Here is a 17,500-nt window from a genome sequence, read left to right as displayed (position 1 = left end):
TGAGATTTTTGGAGTCTTAAAACTGCAAAGAACATATCTCTTCATTATAAATATTCAATTTCTTAGTCATTCTTGTGTCAAAGGACTGCTGGAGAGAAAATCTGCACGAGTGTGGTTCAGGAGGAAGCAGAAATCAGAAGAGTTTTGTTGCAGAAGTAGGGACGTGTGGAACCCAATCTGCTTGCTGAGCCTGGCATATGTTATGTAGCTATACATTTGGAACTGAAAATGCATAATACCAAAGTGAATATTAGTATTGCTTAGCTTGTATGCACACTGCAATGTTATCTGTCTTGATCTTAGCTGCTTAAGATCTATTGGACTTATTTATTGCATGTGGAGATTTTTGTTGGTTTCTGGATGACTCCTAGGTGGGAGGGTTAATACAGACCTCTGTATTTGCTAGCTGGTTGTTACTGCCGACTTCCTAACTGTCAGAATGGCTCATAAATAGCTGGTTTATCGGACTACTTAGTTTAATGGCCGTTAAAGAAAAGACATTCTTACACAATGAACCCTGTAATTGTTTATTTGGAAACACTTATTCAAGCATTTGCTAAATAGAATAAACATTTCCATGTGGATGTAACAGCAAGACAGGGTACAAATAAAATGGTTGAAATGAGGCATGAGAATGGATTTGTGTTTTATGAAAGTCTGATTGATTTTTATAAATACGACAGCTATTTCCACTTAATGAAGCCCTCAGAAAAAGAAAGAATTTCGATTCAAGTTTTACGATCTAGGCACTACAAGACCTAGGAGTAGAAGCAAAAAGCACACCGTCTTCCCCACTGCTGCATTTCTAGCAGCTGATTCATCCCTTTCTTGAATCCTTCAAAAGTCTCTGAGATGGCTCATGTGTAGGAAGTAACTTCCATTCTGTTCTGTGGAGAAATAACCACCAGCACTTTGCTGAATTTGAATGTCTCATGTATGAGCCAACAGAAATAATGCCAGCAAGGAAGGAGGAACCTGGTTAAGGCAGGGCTTGGTTAAATAATCTAACCTTTTTCTTGGCTTGGCTCTGAAAGGTATGTGAAATGCATCAAACCACCCCATTCTGGCTACCTGCTGTGCCCAAGGCCACTGGCCAGTGCTAAAGAAATCCTTTTTTGAATTAACACTCTGTAATAACATTTTATTTAAATGTTAGTTAATGTAGGGTACCCAAACGTGATATAGGGAGCAAAGACTGACTGTAGCACACCTAACACTTGGTGTAGCACATACTCAGATCAGTTGTTTAGTCCTGGAATCGTATTTATGCCTCTGCATTTAGCCAAGCCAACTTTCCAATAGGATGTATTCCTGAGGCTGACACTAAAACCCATGCGCTTTATATCATTTATATTCTGTTACAATCATTTAGTTCTTCTGTGCTTCTTTCTCATTCTCCCAGAGAATATGGACAAACAGCACCTTACTGTGTCTCCATAAGAAACTTTAATTCTGCGCATTTCTCCATGTTGAAATGAAGATTTAGCAGCAACCTGATTTTAATAACCCATTGTTACATGAGATTTAAATAACCATAACTGGTTTTAAAGATTTTTAATCGGTTTAATCTTGAAAAATTCCAGTTCCCTTTTACAGCCCAGCAAAGCCTTTGCTATTCTTGCACTAAGAAGTTGATAAGGGCAGTTCTGGGAGACAGAAAGGCCTTTTTAATGGTTCGTCCCTGGAGATGCTTGACTCCAAGTTCACTTTGAAGAACTAGCTCGTGGACTTCTTCAAAATTGCGGGCTGCTTGCTGAGGCACAAAAACTTTGCCGCAAGCTTTATTATTGATCTGAAAAAGAGAGACATGAAAACAAGAAAAAACAGAAGTTACTACACTGATTTATACAATTTCATTTCCTGAATTCAATCCATCTCATCAAATGGGGAGGAAGGGAAAGTGGATCTTTTCTCCAACACCAAACTTTCTAAGTAGAAAATAAAATTCTCCATATCTCCTGTCCATCTACCATAAAATAAGAGAATGAAACTCTGGCTCACAATACTCAAGGAAAACTGAAAAAGTGGCCATAGGAAGCCTTAGTTTTGAAGACAGCAAGCAGCATATGACTATGCAATGTGGTAATCTTTTAAGTTTAAAAACGTGATAGTTACACAAGCTGAATAATGAGAGTGAACATAATGGTTTGTCAGGTGGGAATCTTGGTTTGTACAAGCGATTCCTTACAGAGATTCAAATGCAAGATTTATTAAAATAAAAATATTTGTGGCTAGAAAGATATCAGAAATATTCATCATTGCTCATTTTTAGAAAAACAAGCTTTAACTCACTACATGCTGCATTCATACTAACCACACATGACTCATTAAGCCAACACCAACCACAAAGACAGCAACCACTCATTACACAAACGTAACGCTTTCCTGTGTGTGGCTGGTTTTCAGAGAAGCTTCCATACTGGTTTTACATTGGCAAGGCAGAATGTAAGTATAACTAAGGCCTTCAGTAGAAATCACCTTAATTTATAAAATGGTCTTATAAATCCTTTCAGTCATCCAATAAGAGCAGATAACTAAGACTACAGAGCCTTCCTGAGTACTTTTCTGGAATTGCCATAAAATTATTACAAAAGCTTCCAGATTTATATGAATACTTTCAGTAGATTAATGAAAATAATATCAATCCCACATTTTAGCAATGAAATAATTTGTATTTTTAAATCCAGTCAAATTACTTGCATAAAAATCTGCTGCTGGTACTGCAGATCTTTGACCTTTAGACATCATTGTAATGAGTTTTCAACCCTCTAAAAGGAGCATACGTTGCTTCACACAGCTTGGACACAAAAATGCACACAGCTTAGTTTTCATCTGGATTTTATTCAGGATACATGTATGCAACATACCATGAATAAGAGAGATCTACTTCACTTACCTAGTTTGTATTTTATGGAAAATAAAATAATCTGTGCAATTCTCAGAGAGAGGAAGTTAGGACAGCATTTTAAGGAACAAGATGAAGTCTCAAATGCAGCTGGGATGAGTCATTTCTGGTTTTTTTACTAGACTTGATGTTAATTTGCAGTGATAATGTAGGTAGGCTTTTAACTATTCCTACATGCATCCATAACATATTGTAAAAGGCTGGCTGTGTAAAACTTTGCCTTTAGCACCTCGTGCAAAGTAAGTCCCTTGAAAAACACAGAAGAGTTAATTTTTAAAGCTTTTGTGAAAAATAAATACAAGTAGTTCTTTTTTGACAGGGCACTTCAAAGAAGAAATCCATTCCACGGGAAGAATAAAATGGTAAAATCCAAATGGGTATAGTTTTAGTGAGAATATAAAGCAAGCCTGTCAGCTTGCTGCTAGGACACACAGCCTGCCGTTCAAAACTATGCCTGCTTAGTTAAAATGTCATTCACTGTCCTCCATGATGCAAATTAACATGTCCCAGTGGATAGATGTTGTCAGGGGGAAACTTGCCACAACTAGCCTATTTGGTGCTGTTTTCAACAGAAAAGCCAAGCGGTCTAAATCAACTTAGTAAATAAATGACTGCTAGCAATTGTGTTTTCCTAGAAAGGTCGAGAAGCCTGGGTGACCTGACACTGTGTACCTTCCCACAGCATCTCTCCTGATCTTCCCACACCACACTGTGAGTTGAGTCCAAAAATCCTATCAAACAGCAAATGAGTTACAATTTCAGCACATGCGTGCAGCATGGCTTTCATTATACTGTAGGTATCGTAATGCAAAGTCAAACATATTAACACTATTCTTAAAATAAGCATCTGCAGATTTAATCACACACTGTGTGTAACAAACATCCTATTCACATATTCTTTTAGTTGAGGGATTAGATTCTCAGCAGGACAAATATCTTCTGCTATGCCTCCATCTCCCTCTCTCTATCTCACTAGACCTTTGGCAACTCCAGGTAAAAGTGCCAGCACAAGAAATTTGGGTGCTGGCTGTCTCATTTCTCTTAAAAACCATGGCAAACTGCAAGAGGGGAAAAAAATGAGGTTTGGGTCCCTTCTTCCCCCGAAGGAGCAAGCTGCTAATTTTTCTTTTCTTCCCCCCTCCCTTTTCTTTTTGTAAAGCACTTGCCATTTTAGACTATTTTGGATCTAGAGGGAGCTAGAGGGAACTAGACAGGTTATAAAGGATGAAATGAAATCACCAAAGACTAAAAACTAAGCACCTGGAGGCTGCAGAGAAGAGTTTTTAGTTCAACTCAAATATTTTTTTGCCATTGATGCATAATCCTTATGAGAAGTAAAAAGGAAAATATCTGTGCATTTTTAGGCTTTCCTCATATACCAAAGCAAGAAAAATGACACTAATTTTTACTTCATAAAAACAGGAGCTATAAGATCATAGCTGCTATCAGTTCTGCACCACCTAGAAAATGTGAGGAATGCTAGTCATTAATGTGTTCATAGGATGAGATGCACACTACATTCAGGTCTGATTTTTCACACCATTAACAATATATGGTACAATTAAAAATATTCAACTTTGCAATAACATTTAGAGGAACAAATACTATGCATATCCAGTGAATTTAAATGTCTTTCTTGTAGGCAATCTGTACTGTAACAGCCAGGGATGCAATGAATTGGTTGCTTTTGCTGCTTTGGGTTAAATATGGAAAGACATAACTCCAGCACAGACAGGAAATAATGAAGTGTTTTGTGTCAAAAGAAATAAAACCATAATGTCTCAGCAGGCAAATCCCTAGCAGCCTGAGGCAGTTTGATGTCTTGAGAAGAATAGGGTTGTAGCCCAAAGACTCAGTTTGACTGTGCAGCCTTGTGAAGAGACACTGCCTCTTTGCAGCTAACCAGTTTCTCCTTATGTCGAGTGTTTCTTGGTTTAATGAAGGCAATTTATTTTTACAGCCATACAAAAACCTACAGTGTTCACAAGACTTTAAAATACTCACATTTATGATGATTTCTCCCTGCTCCTCTGTATTTCCCTTTTACCTTACTCTTACAGTAGAAAGCCAGGCAGACCCCCTAGGCACTAGTTTTAAGAATTATTCCCAGTTTGAAAATGGAACTTGTCTCTCTGGTCTTCCAGTCACTTGCTTTCTCAGAACTAAGGAAGATGTTTACATATATCATATTCTTCCATTATATGATTGAGAACACAGGGGTTGCTTTTTCTCTTATTACAAGACTTCTACACAAGGTGCTTTGGCAAAGTCAACCAGGAAAACAAACAAAAATAGTTTTCGTGATGGTTGTTTAAAGCAAAACTAATTTTTATTTTTCTGGTTTCTTTTTTTGAGAAGGAAGTTTGAATGTCAGCATAAAAATATCAGTGAAATGTGTAGGCGTTTTCATGTGCAGTTGTAGAGTCTTAAAAACATTGAGTTCAGAGTTTTCCCTGTACTGCTGAAGTTTTTATTTTAAAGGTATATTTAATAATATGTTTGCTTTAACCACAACTCAAAGAAGTTTCTATAATTACATGATTTCTCGTTCAGGACTTCCTTATAAACTGAACACTGGAATTTAAGATGTTTGCTAGCTGTGCTTGAAGGTGAAGGTTTATTTTAAGCTTGAGCAAAGTGATTATACATCAGTGAAGATTTTTGTGGATAAATGACCTTTTTGCTGGTATAAATAAATGCTTATCACTTAAAGCAATCAAGCAAGCAAGCAATAAACCCACAGGGAATATTAGGCTAAGTCTGCTATTAACCCTAGCTGACACTTGAGTCCTTCTCCTTGTTTTGGGAAAAGATGCCAATTGAAAGTTTCCTGTGGCCTCTGCTAAGGATGTACATTGAACGTTAGAAAATTTAGTGTTTCAGCAGCATTTCTCATTCTGTTGAAGTGGACTGACTGAGAGATCTGGCAAGATATGAAATTATTTACAAAGATACTTTGATTAAGGAAATCTACAGCAACATGACTTCCCCTAAATCCAACCAATCTCTTCCCTCCTAAAAAACCCCCAGCTGAACAAAAATAACCCGATTGCCTTACTACTTCTACTCAAAAGAGCTAACAGAATAAAATACAGATAAAGTGCACTGCTTCTGTTTCTCTTACACACACACACAGAGAACATGCAGTTTTACAAGACCAAATGTCGTTTCTTCTAGAGGCTCCATCTCTTTCAATGTCCAAAACTGTTTAAGTTGAAACATTTAATTTAAAACATCTAAGTTTATAATGTCTGCATGGTATATTAAAGGTTATTCTTTGGTGAACAGTGAAAAAGGCAAGAATTCTGCAGATCTAACAGTATGCAACTACGTAATTACAGACTATCATAATGCCTGAGCATGAAGAACTTGAATACAAGATGACCAGTTGATGGAAGAGCTGAGACACTACTCATGATCCCATGCCCTTGGCTCCAGGCAGTCCCTCTAATGGCCTGCACTGGCACTTGCTGCAACTATGCACTATCTAACAATAGAGCTTCAGGATGCCTGGGAGCATGCTGAATACAGACTAGTTAACTAGAGATGTAGGAAAACAGACAGTAAACTACACTGTGCCTGTGCACATACACATGTTGGAAAATGACAGGTTAAATAAACATAGTTGTATGTCCCCTCCTCTACTGAACTGTCAGCTCTAGCTCTAGACCATAAAAGTGTTAAGAGTTCAAAGAGAAACCAGAATGCCGTTCTAACATAAGCAAAGATACCTGGTTTTCATCAGCCTCATTCTTGCAAATACAGTCTACAGAAATGTGCCAGAAGTTCAGCTCGTGGCAGATGGGATACATCGTTTGGCAAAAATCGCAGCAACTAAACCCAGCTTATGATACGTTGTATTAGGCAATCATAGCACTACAGGTACGTCAAGAAATGTCACCTAATTGCACATTTTTGTACAGGGCTAAGTTCATAAATGCACTCTCAGGCAAAAAATCTGGAGGGACCTGTATTTTGATCATAGTTTTCACTGTACTGTTCTCGCCCACAGCTTGTTCATTGGTCAAATTTCCACAGGTACTAATATGCAGTCACTCAAAAAGATTTATATTTTGATCATCTCTCTTCCAGACTTGCTCCATTTTTTCATTTAGGAAATAATTTCAATTACTCAGCACAATGGTAATTGCATCTTCTATTCTATTTGACATTTCATTAAGCCACCTAAGATGGGAACTGACTTCCACAAGAGTAGAAATTTTGTCATCTTCTGAGCTCCTAACACATCAGTTGGCCACCACTGAAAAGAAATGAAAATGCTTTTACCAGAACAGACATCTCCACAACATCTGACGGCTGAAGGTACTCTGGGTCTACTTTGGGCCAGGAATGATGCAGCACATCAACATTCCACTGATGATGAGTACAAAGTTTATTCTGCATATGTGCCAAACCTGGAAAACAAAACCAGTCAAACATTCAGCTGTGCTGTAACCAGCACACTGGATCTTTGGAATGTGTTTGATCAATAAGATCAGAATAAAGTTGTCTTTAAAAGCAAGTCCCTTAGGAGGAAATAACATTGTTTAGATTAACATAGAGCACATTATAAACAGAAAGATAGACATCTTTGAAGTGCTTGTTTTATACCATGCATAGGGATGCCAACATGAACAATGTGGGCACATTTGATATTTGGATTAGCACTCCATAACTCTGCCAAAAGCATAGAAGACCACTGTTTATTATTTTAAAATGTAATACTGCAACACAAGATGACCTCTACTTCTAGAAGTCAGTCATAATACTGTGGTCTTTTTTTTTTTTTTTTTTTTTTTTTAATAACACCACCAGCTTGATTAAAATTTTACTAACAATTCAATCAAAATGGTAAACAATTATGGCTTATTATTTCACCATCTGTAATATGCTGGGTAGTTTGTAAATTTGCAAGTCAAGCTACTTGCAAGATTTTCTCTTATTTTGTGAAGTGTCTATTTTCTCAGAAATTATAGGTGCTACATAAGAATACTTTGCACAACTTGCTGTCCTTCTTGTGATATGTACATTCTGAAACACTTTATCATTTGATTTTATTTTAAAACCTTCTATAACGGCTATAAGTGATTCCTTTTTATTAAATAGGCTTTGCTTGCCCCAAGACAACTCATTCCTGATTTGTTTAAATAATAGGAGTATAGGATGCAATTCATTCTGAGGCTGCATTCTTTAACTGAATAAAAGCTTCTGAGTGGGATTTATGTTGCTGCTTTCTCCAGCTGTAGGACAAAATAAAAAGATTTCACTTAACAAGAGGCTGTCAAATATGATCAATATTGATGATGATTGCTCTTGTGATTCTCACAAATCCAGGGTATTTTTAAATTTAAAACATTCTCTATGTTCTCTTTATGAATACAGACTAAAACTATATGAGCACATGCTTCACTCAGAACTGCAAAAAGTATGTGAAATCTCATCTGGTTTAGGGAAACTCCAGCAAGAGCATAAAACCCATCAACACATTATTCACTGTTGAGACTGAGGTACCTGAGGCTGCTCAAAACACAGCACAATGGCAGACATAGGAGCAAAACTAACCCATGCATAATAAATACATGAATTTACCCAGCTGGATTGTTTAGACTAACACAGTGAATAACAGCAGAGACATAAAGAGAATGCAACTTCCTCCAGAAAAATCCGGCAGATTTTTGTCAGCGCTTTTTCAGACAAAGCACTTTGCTAAAATGACACACAGTCTTGCTATTTGCTAAATGATTCAGAAAGGGGCAGTAGGGTGGACCAATGGGAGCTATTTCTAATGGCAAGCAAGACCGTGCACATTTCCTAAGAGTAACAACTAAGCCACAATTTTATTAGGTAAATAATTGATTAAAACACTTCAATTGAGCTGGTTTGGCGTGGTTTTTTTTTCCTCTTGGAGCACTTCAGAAACCGAAAGAGCAAAAGATAGAAATCCAAGCAGAAAAAAAAAATCTTTGCATTGGTGATTCATTATCACATTGACTTTAAATGCAACAGCTGCTAGATTCTTCCCTATTTGGGTTTTGAACATCCAGATGAGCTAATTTCTTTCCAACTGATCACATGCCTTATGGCAGAAGTGTGCATACTGACCACTCCTTATTTTCCTGTTGAAGTTGATTATTCAAACTATTTGAAAACCACTTTCTGATATAAGTCAAGGGCTTCTATGAAAGCAAAACCAGGTCACTTTTAATTCCCATGGAGGCTGTCAGTCCTAATAAACATACTAATAAATAAAATTTAAATGTATCCTGAAGCAGATAAAGTGTGACTAAGCACAATGACAATCTTTTGGTTCATCTTCTTGCTACAAAATGAGCTATGAGCTCATCCATATTAAAAAAAAAAAAAAAAGGTGCAAAAGTCAACAGAACAAGTTTCAGAAAACAGAGTTTGACAGGAAACCAAAATGAAAGTTTTAGCTATGTTGCCTGTTTGACTTCCTGCCTTAATTCATGTTTTGTGAGCTGCAGAACACAGAAAATGCAATGATTCGGTTTGTATTTTCAAAATGCAACACACACAAGACCAGAAACTTAACTGCCATGATCCCGAATGGTGATGGTCCACTTGTCAGGACCAAGAGAGAACCCTCCTCCAGCCTTCCCATTGGATTCTGAGACACAACACAAAAGCACTGTCTGAGAAGGTAAAAACTGTTTTACAGACTTTTATTGTGAGAACATTAAAAACCCATTTTACCATCTTATGGTATGGGAAAGTTCCTAGTGAAGTGCACTTTATGAAGCAGTGTCTATTTTGCTTTAAATTTTTTTATGTATTCTGCTTTTATGGCTACAGATTCTCTTGCAGATGTAGGACAGAAAACCAGCTGAGTACACTGGTACTTACTATAAGCTATTTACTTATATGTACGCAACTGTACAGCTATACAGGACAGATCAAAGACAATACTTGTGCTCAATCTGAAGCCCTGATCCTGCTATCGGATCTGCTTCAGTGGACTTTTACTGACTAGCAAGCTAATACTAGAACAAAGTTTCCTTACCCAGTAACTCAAAGCATTGGAGCCCAAGTTAATGCACCAAGTTAAACATGTGTTACTGTAAATGAGTGAGTTGAGAGGAGGGCACTGGACAAGTCTAACAACATCTCAGCTCATGGCAATGTTTTATTAGCATTACATGAGTATTACCTAAGCATAACACTTCTCCTAAGGTGCTATCTGGCAGGGAAGAACAGGTTCTCATTTTAAACCTATTTAAGAAGAAAAATGTAGAATTAGTTGTGTATCAGCAAGGTAAGTTAGGACAGCAAGGTAATTCTAGTTCTTACAGAAAAGAAAAACCACTAGAAAAACTTATTTGTAAAAATCCAGCCAGTTGGACACAAAATTATATAGGCAGGAGAAAAAGATATGATTATGGAGTAAACTGAATAAAAGCTGACATGGGACAAGCACTGGCACAGAGAGGTAAACAAAGCAGAAAAGGCAAGAAGGAGGGCAGTCTTCATGGGTGATCAAAGGAAGTTAATGAAGGCATCTGAAGAAACGTCAGTATGAGAGTTTAGGACTAGCAGTTTTCTAACAGGAGATACAAGAAGATCAGAGGGGGCAATATAAGCTGACTATGAGGGTGTGTTATCCAAATGCTGATAATTTCTGGATTTAGTAAAATCAGAGCAACAGAAATCTGTGTCAAGTAAAAATCCACCACACTAGCAGACAATCAGATAAAGTTTCTAAAAAACTCAGAGCAGGAGTGTGTAAGGGTAAGTGGAGATGCATTCTGGGTCAGTACCTTATACAACAATGCAGCCTCTTCCAAGGACAGGATTGTTACCATGTTACTTTGTTCTTGATATGCTTTTTTACTATTTCATAAATCTTCCTATTCGATAGATTCAGGCAAGTTGTATACCTGAAATACTTTCTGCTGTCCGGGAGGAACGTGTCTGTCAGTCACATGTGAAACAGTCTGCAATCTCAAGGAAATGATAGCAACATAGTAACAGCTGTTTCCAGACAACTCTGAGAAAAACTGGGTAAAGTCAGAAAATTTACATTTACTCATTGTACTAGGGGATTAATTGTATATGTTCCCTAGTGACAGATGTGGAGCACCAAGGTGGGTTGTGAAAAGCCTGGGTTACTAAAAGCTAACTCTAGAAGGTGTTTCCAGTTCAGCAAACTCCACGTGAATCCTTTTAACCTTCAGAAAATGATCTGCCTTCCTCTATTTGTACAGACTTACTATCCTTCAGGTTATTACTCTTGGAGGAAATAATTATTTTTTTTTTTTAATTCCAAATTGTGGTTTTTTTTTCTTGAATTTGTGAAGGGGACTTTCTGCATTCAGATTTTCAATTAAAATCTGCAACATCAATTAGCTTCTACTCGGCTCTATTCTTTACAAAATCCTTCTTGAGCAAGGATTGAATTCAGACAAAGAAATTCTTGCAAAAGAACTATTACAGTGACAGTTAAAATGTTGCTGAGACAATTATACCTTTACAAATTGCAGTAATTCTCTTTCATTTCAATAGATCTTAAGATGTGTTTATCATCAGTATATATCTTTCATGTGCCATCTCTAATAAAAATTTAACAACTCACAATAAGCAGTGTCATATCCTTGTCTGGACAGCAAAATACTGTACTACTACAAACAAACTAAAAAAAACCCTAACAAATGTCTCAAATGGTGTCTGTATATTCCTTAGATACAAGGTTTCAGGAAGGAAACAGATTTCCTCATCCTGTTAGTGTTCATAAACTGCCAAGATATCAGCCGGATGAACTCTTCCCACACTGAGGGGCTACAGTTGCTTTTTAGTGTTATTAAGCGACAAGCCAGTGTAGTCACCAAAATACTGAAAACTGTTTCTCCTCTAAGCAGGAGAAAGAACTCTTTCACACACAAAATATCAAAGCACAGTGTTACTATTGTTCAGCTGCTGAAAGGTGAGGCACTTGTCAAGCAGCATTCAAGCAGCTTTTCCTTCACTCAAACTGGAAATATTTACTGCTGCTACTGAAGTGCACTCTTCAACCAGCTCGCAGTGCAATGCATTTCTACCTAATGCATGAAAACAAGATGGTCACATATAAACTAAACCCCATGGGAGAATAATTCTTCAGCTGCAGAAGAACAAAAATTGCTGTACCTTGAATCTATCTAATTTTACTTTAATTATACTAAAAGTTGCACATTACATCAGAAGCATCCTTGGAATATCAAACTGCAGTTCTGAGTGTGCAAAGATTATCAACAGACTAACAAAGAAAATGTAGTGGACTAAAAAGCTAAAAATGAACTCTGATGCAACTCCTGAAAAGCAGGATAGCATTATTACAATCAAAATTACTTACATCACTGGTGCTTGTCATTACTTAAAATGTCAAGCAAAGCACCTTTAATTAACATGCTAAAATAATCTTTGGAATTTTCCTAATATTTTCATTAGTTGGTAACGATTAAGATGGACTGATCTGCAGTTAAATCCAGCTGCAAAGAACTTCTTTGCTAACCAGGAGGAAACCTACATATGTATTTATACATTTAGCCAAATTTTAATTTTTACAAGCTATTGTATTAGAACGCACTGATTTGCAATTCTATTTTTCTTACATTTCGTTGCAATCTGTGTCAAATAGCTTTTAGATTGAAATGGAAATTAAAATGCAAAAAAAGCATTTTTTGCTTTTAAACAAACGCATTCAGAATGCAAGTATTTAAGAAAATCTGTTACATACTTAAAATTTATCATGTTTTGCAGTTAATGTTATTTTTTCAAGTAAAGGAGAATATTTTATGTAATTACTGAATAAAATTAACAGTATCAGTTATTTTTGGACATCAGAGCCTTCAAGATTCTAATATTTATAGCCTCTACTGCCTAGCTTTTTATTCCAAAAGTATAAAAGGAAAAAAAGTTGCCTGATTTTTTTTCAGTTTCCAGAACACCTGTCATTTAAAATGAAAAAATACTATTTGCACCTGCAGAAAAGCTTCCAGTTGTCGAAAGTTATTTTATTACCCCCACAAAGTCTCATTCCAGGTGCTTAGCAAGAAAGTTCTATAGTTCTGTGATTTAATTTTCTTCAAATCTTTGGCAGTAATACATTAAGTCAGGGTCTTATTGTTGGTTGTCATTATTTCACATTTAGTTTTAAATTCTACTGTAATTTCTTCTTAAATGTTTCCTGACCATAATCAGTGATCAGAAAAGCATAAAAGAAGAGATTATAATGCAACAGTGAAAGTACTATTCATCCTGTGAAGCACAATGCAACAGTCAAAATTAGTGAGAATGCTCTTTTCTTCTCTCTCTTTTAAGGCCACAGTAAAATTAATATTAAGCCTATCTCATTATGTAGTAAACACTTTCTAATGATAAGAAAGCAAAATCCCTTTTCTTCAAAAAAAGCTTCAATACACAAGGAAGTGTGATGTGGTACAGACAAGCCACCATTCCTACTAACATTCCTACTCAACTGCAAAATTCTGTTTGATATTAACTACAGAGCTTCCAAATTTCCCAGTTTCATTTTCCCTGTAGAAAGAAAAATGCTCCTTGTTTTAATCACTAAACCACGCAAAATGTAAAGGCTGTGTACAAGTTATTTTAGCACGAAATGTCAGTATTTAATTTTAAATATGTCGCTTATGTGTTGTTTATTTTTGGCATTGCAATAGCAGTCAGAGGCTTTCATCAAAGTGTGGGGCTCCACTCTATAGGTGCTATTTATAGAGCTAATAATATACAAAGTCCTTTTCCTGACAAATTTACAAGAGAGGAAGCAGCACTATCCCTATACTCAGATGCAAAGCCAAGGTACAATAACAGGGACTTATTCTGAGTGTGTATAGAGAACTAAAGCATAAATAAAACTAAATGGAGTATTTAGAAAGCTTAACTTTTATACTGAAATTGTTTAAAATAAGAAAGCATCATCATGTATACATAATAAAGTTAAGACACTGGTTACATCAGAAGATCAAGAAGACTTGGTGGAACCAGAGTGCAATTCAGACCATGACCTTGAGGAATCTTTCTCTAGACTACAGTTGGACATTTTTCACCAGAAATCACAATCCTAGGACAAAATTGCTAGACTTTGACTATTACAAAACAACACAGTCTTCTTACCACAATGTGGTAGTTAAACATACATATGTTCTCCTAATAAAATTGTTTAATAACTTTGATGTAATGTAATGATGACCACGCTAAAAGAGATTATGATTTTCTTGTTTATTCATAAAATTCTTCAGGCAATAACCACCACACAGTGTTTTTGTATGCTAGTTGCACTGAATTACAACAGTCTTTGGATCACACAAGTAAAATTTTATCTTTAAATGCAGACACAAGCTGAGGACAATACCCTCCCAATTTTTGTATGTTTCCTTTTCATTCTTACATCAGAGAGAAACCTAGGAAATGTTTACCATTCTCCAGTGATTTTAGTAGTAAGAAAAGACTTAGAATATAGAATCATAGAACAGTTTGGGTTGGAAGGGACCTTAAGGATCATCTAGCTCCAACCTCCCTGCTATAGGCAGGGTCATCTTCCACTAGATCAGGTTGCTCAAAGGCCCATCCAGCCTGACCTTAACAGGCCTTCTCTAACACTCAAAATGTTACAGGATTAAGCTTTATGTTTGACAAGTTATGTTAATTAAGGCATCCTAGTGTTCTTTCTCATTTTATCACACTTATTTGATAATTCTGTATTCCTTAATATGTATTCAAATTTCAAGTTCACAAGGCACTGTTTTTAAGTAATTAGCTTGGACCTTTTTTGCCTCCAACTCAGTCAATGAAGAAAACAAAGTCATGGCAATTACTTCCATTTAATTTTAATTAGATGGTACTTCATGTTGTAAGAGAATAATGACCAGAAGTAGCTTTCTCCAGATGGATCATATCTGATGCCACTCTTTAGTCTAAACAATTCAGCTTGTAGTAAGACATCTTATAAACACTGGAAATGAAAAGCCAGGAAAAAACCCACTCTACGTAATATCTTGCTCTTTGCAGTCTCTACCCCTATGTTACTGCTTTGAACAAGAACAGCCTTTTTTTGGCAGTTAACACTATCACAGGGCCATGCACAACTCTAAAATAGAAGCAATTTTGTAGCTCTGCTCTGTAAACACTTGAATGCACAAAGTTTTAGAATGACTGTTGAAAATAAAACTGTTAAAACAGCATCCAAAAGCTAACATTAAGTCCAAAACCACACAGCAATTTGTGGCCAGTCTTAATGCAGAATATATTCCTATCTTCCCACATATGTCTTAGGACTCCCAATAAACCTTAAAAGCAACTGCTGAACTCTGGCATTGCACATCCCTTATTTCACAGGCTTTAACTATAGCAGCACCATGCAACTTGGCCTGCTTGGGATTCAGACCTCAAGGTTTACAACTGTGACAGATCTTAAAAAAGATTTCCTGTCTACCATTCCCATTCTCCACAAAAGGTTAACTTGCAACATAAGGTCCCTCAGTCTCTGGAGAATTCTATGAGAATAGGATTTTTATTGAACACTCCTTTAGTCCTTTTAGTATACAGACTTCTGACATGGTTCTTTTTGCCTGAATTCCTAAAAGACAATATCTGTAGTCCAAAGACTCTGAAACAGTTGTTTGAAAAGGGCTGTTTCTATCCTCATGTTCAACTCTTAATACTTTGCCCATAGGCAGGAGAAGCTAGCAGCTGACATATGAATTTCTCGTGCAAGTCCTGTCTTGAAATTTTTTCCTTCTCCCTTTCTCTGTCTAGTCTTAAAAAATCCACCCTTGTATGCAAGGGGAAAGAAGCTCAAAGCAGAAAGAGATCTGGGACCACCACAAGTTTCAAGCTTGTTTAGGAATTATGACAGAAGATGACAAGACAGATGTAGAATTCAGGGATAAGTGATACATGTACTATGTTAAAGACATTTTTGAAAACCTTTTGCCTTTTTTCATGGAACATCAATAAAAAGTTTACTTCTCTAAATACCTTTCCACATCTCTGATGCAATGTGCGGAGCCATAGGTGCAACCATAATGCAGAGTGAAGCCAAAGCATCTTCAAATTCTGTGCTGTGGAGAATAAGAGGCTGAGAAGCTTGCTAAATGAAAAGACAGAAGGAAAAGAAATGAAATTGTTAAAATTCTGAGGTAGGGGGGTAAGTAGTTTAAATTAAGAAGAAAATGCAATAATAAAACCTAAAATCAATGTCTATGCTTAGGACAGCATAATTTCACAATAAAATGGAAATTTGTGAAAAGTTCTGGAGAAATAAAATTGCAACTCTTGGTCACAGAGTGCTCTTCTCTAACACTTGGAAGCTAATCCTGAAGAGGCTGATGCAAGCCCTTGGGGATCTGCTCTAGTACATGAGTCTGAGCACAGACCCATCTAGACAACAGTGGTCCTCAAAAACATTTTGAGTGCTGCCACTTATAGAAGTGCAATCTTATGTAAAACTAGAGCTATCTGAGAAGAGGTGCTTGTATAAGAGAGTCAAACTGTGCTGAATGCAGCATGGTTTTTGTTGAGATAAGGTTCAGTTGTACAGGATCTTAGAGTGGCTTTTGTAAAGCTGAGTTTAGTGACAAAGGCTTTAGAGCTGAAGGGAACTTCAGGAATGAAAACTGCAGCACAGGCTCTTACAGTTTAATGTTCAGATTGCTTTAGTAAAGTGTTCAGCTTATCTAGTACAGAAGATTTTCCATTTCTTGCAAAAGGTGCTAGACTGACAAAATTGGAACCTTCATTCCTCTATTTATTGTATCTTAGTAGAAAAGATAGAGCACTAAAAGTAACCGGATGAACTTTTTCTTTCTTTGCCTGTTTGAGAGATTACACCCCCTGGTAAATTCAGATTCTGTGTTTATTTTTTAATTCACTCCTCTAAAGAAACAGCACAGAAAAACGTCAATGCCAATCAGCTTACAAGAATTACCTGGTGGGTGTGGTGAACACCTCTTCCCATCTACTAGAAAAATGACCAAAACGTGTGATTTGACACAGCCCACAAATATTGTCAGATGGTATCTTTTAACATTGATACTGATAGTTCAGTGCAAATTAGATTTGACTGCATTTCAGTAACTACTACTTGCTTTCTATATTTAACTTTCACCCACCTCCCCACTTCCTCCTTTCAAATGGGAGCAAAAGAGGAAGTGTCAGCATGCTATACAGAAACTTGTTCTTGAAAGATACTGCACTGACTTCTTTGGTCAAAAAATATGTCAGTGTTCAAAACATCTGTCTGTAGGACACCAATTTTTATTTATGTTTTTTTTGACATTCACTCATCACCATCCAGCAGCCCAAAAATGCATATGAATCACTGAGCTGGAGATAAAGAATCAGTGTGTCACCTTCCCAATACCACACAGAATCCCAGACTTGTTATCTCAGTGCAGCACTTGTGCACATCCCACTTAACTTTTTGTTAAATTCCTTAAATTTGTCAATAATCTCCTTGGAATCCATAAGGCATAAGTGGTATTTCAATAAAGAAGTTGCAAAATCCAAATTTTGATTTGATTTCTGGTCTAGATCAGGTTACCATTATACCTGAAGGATTGCTCAACCAGATCTAAGAGTAGC

The 17,500-nt window shown here is 36.5% G+C and overlaps 1 protein-coding gene across 2 annotated transcripts in view; it reads right to left on the bottom strand.

Moving 5' to 3' along the window:
- Window positions 1-395: 395 nt before the first annotated feature.
- The window catches only part of LARS2 (leucyl-tRNA synthetase 2, mitochondrial), an 88,289-nt gene continuing 71,184 nt past the window's right edge, over window positions 396-17,500 (bottom strand). The window contains exons 18-20 of one of the 2 annotated variants that reach the window (XM_026842964.1): window positions 15,896-16,007; window positions 7,193-7,320; window positions 396-1,792 (exon numbers count right to left, since the gene is read on the bottom strand). In XM_026842964.1, coding sequence (XP_026698765.1) covers window positions 1,613-1,792; window positions 7,193-7,320; window positions 15,896-16,007 — 420 coding nt within the window. In that variant the 3' untranslated portion in view covers window positions 396-1,612. The remainder of the gene's footprint in view (window positions 1,793-7,192; window positions 7,321-15,895; window positions 16,008-17,500) is intronic. The other variant, XM_026842965.1, reaches the window with a different exon arrangement.

Source organism: Athene cunicularia, assembly GCF_003259725.1.
Source record: "Athene cunicularia isolate RWA chromosome 2 unlocalized genomic scaffold, athCun1 chr2_part1, whole genome shotgun sequence".
NCBI classification, from domain to species: Eukaryota; Metazoa; Chordata; class Aves; order Strigiformes; family Strigidae; genus Athene; species Athene cunicularia.
The sequence above is the reverse complement of the archived record's forward strand: the minus strand, read 5'-3'. Positions and strand labels throughout refer to the sequence as shown.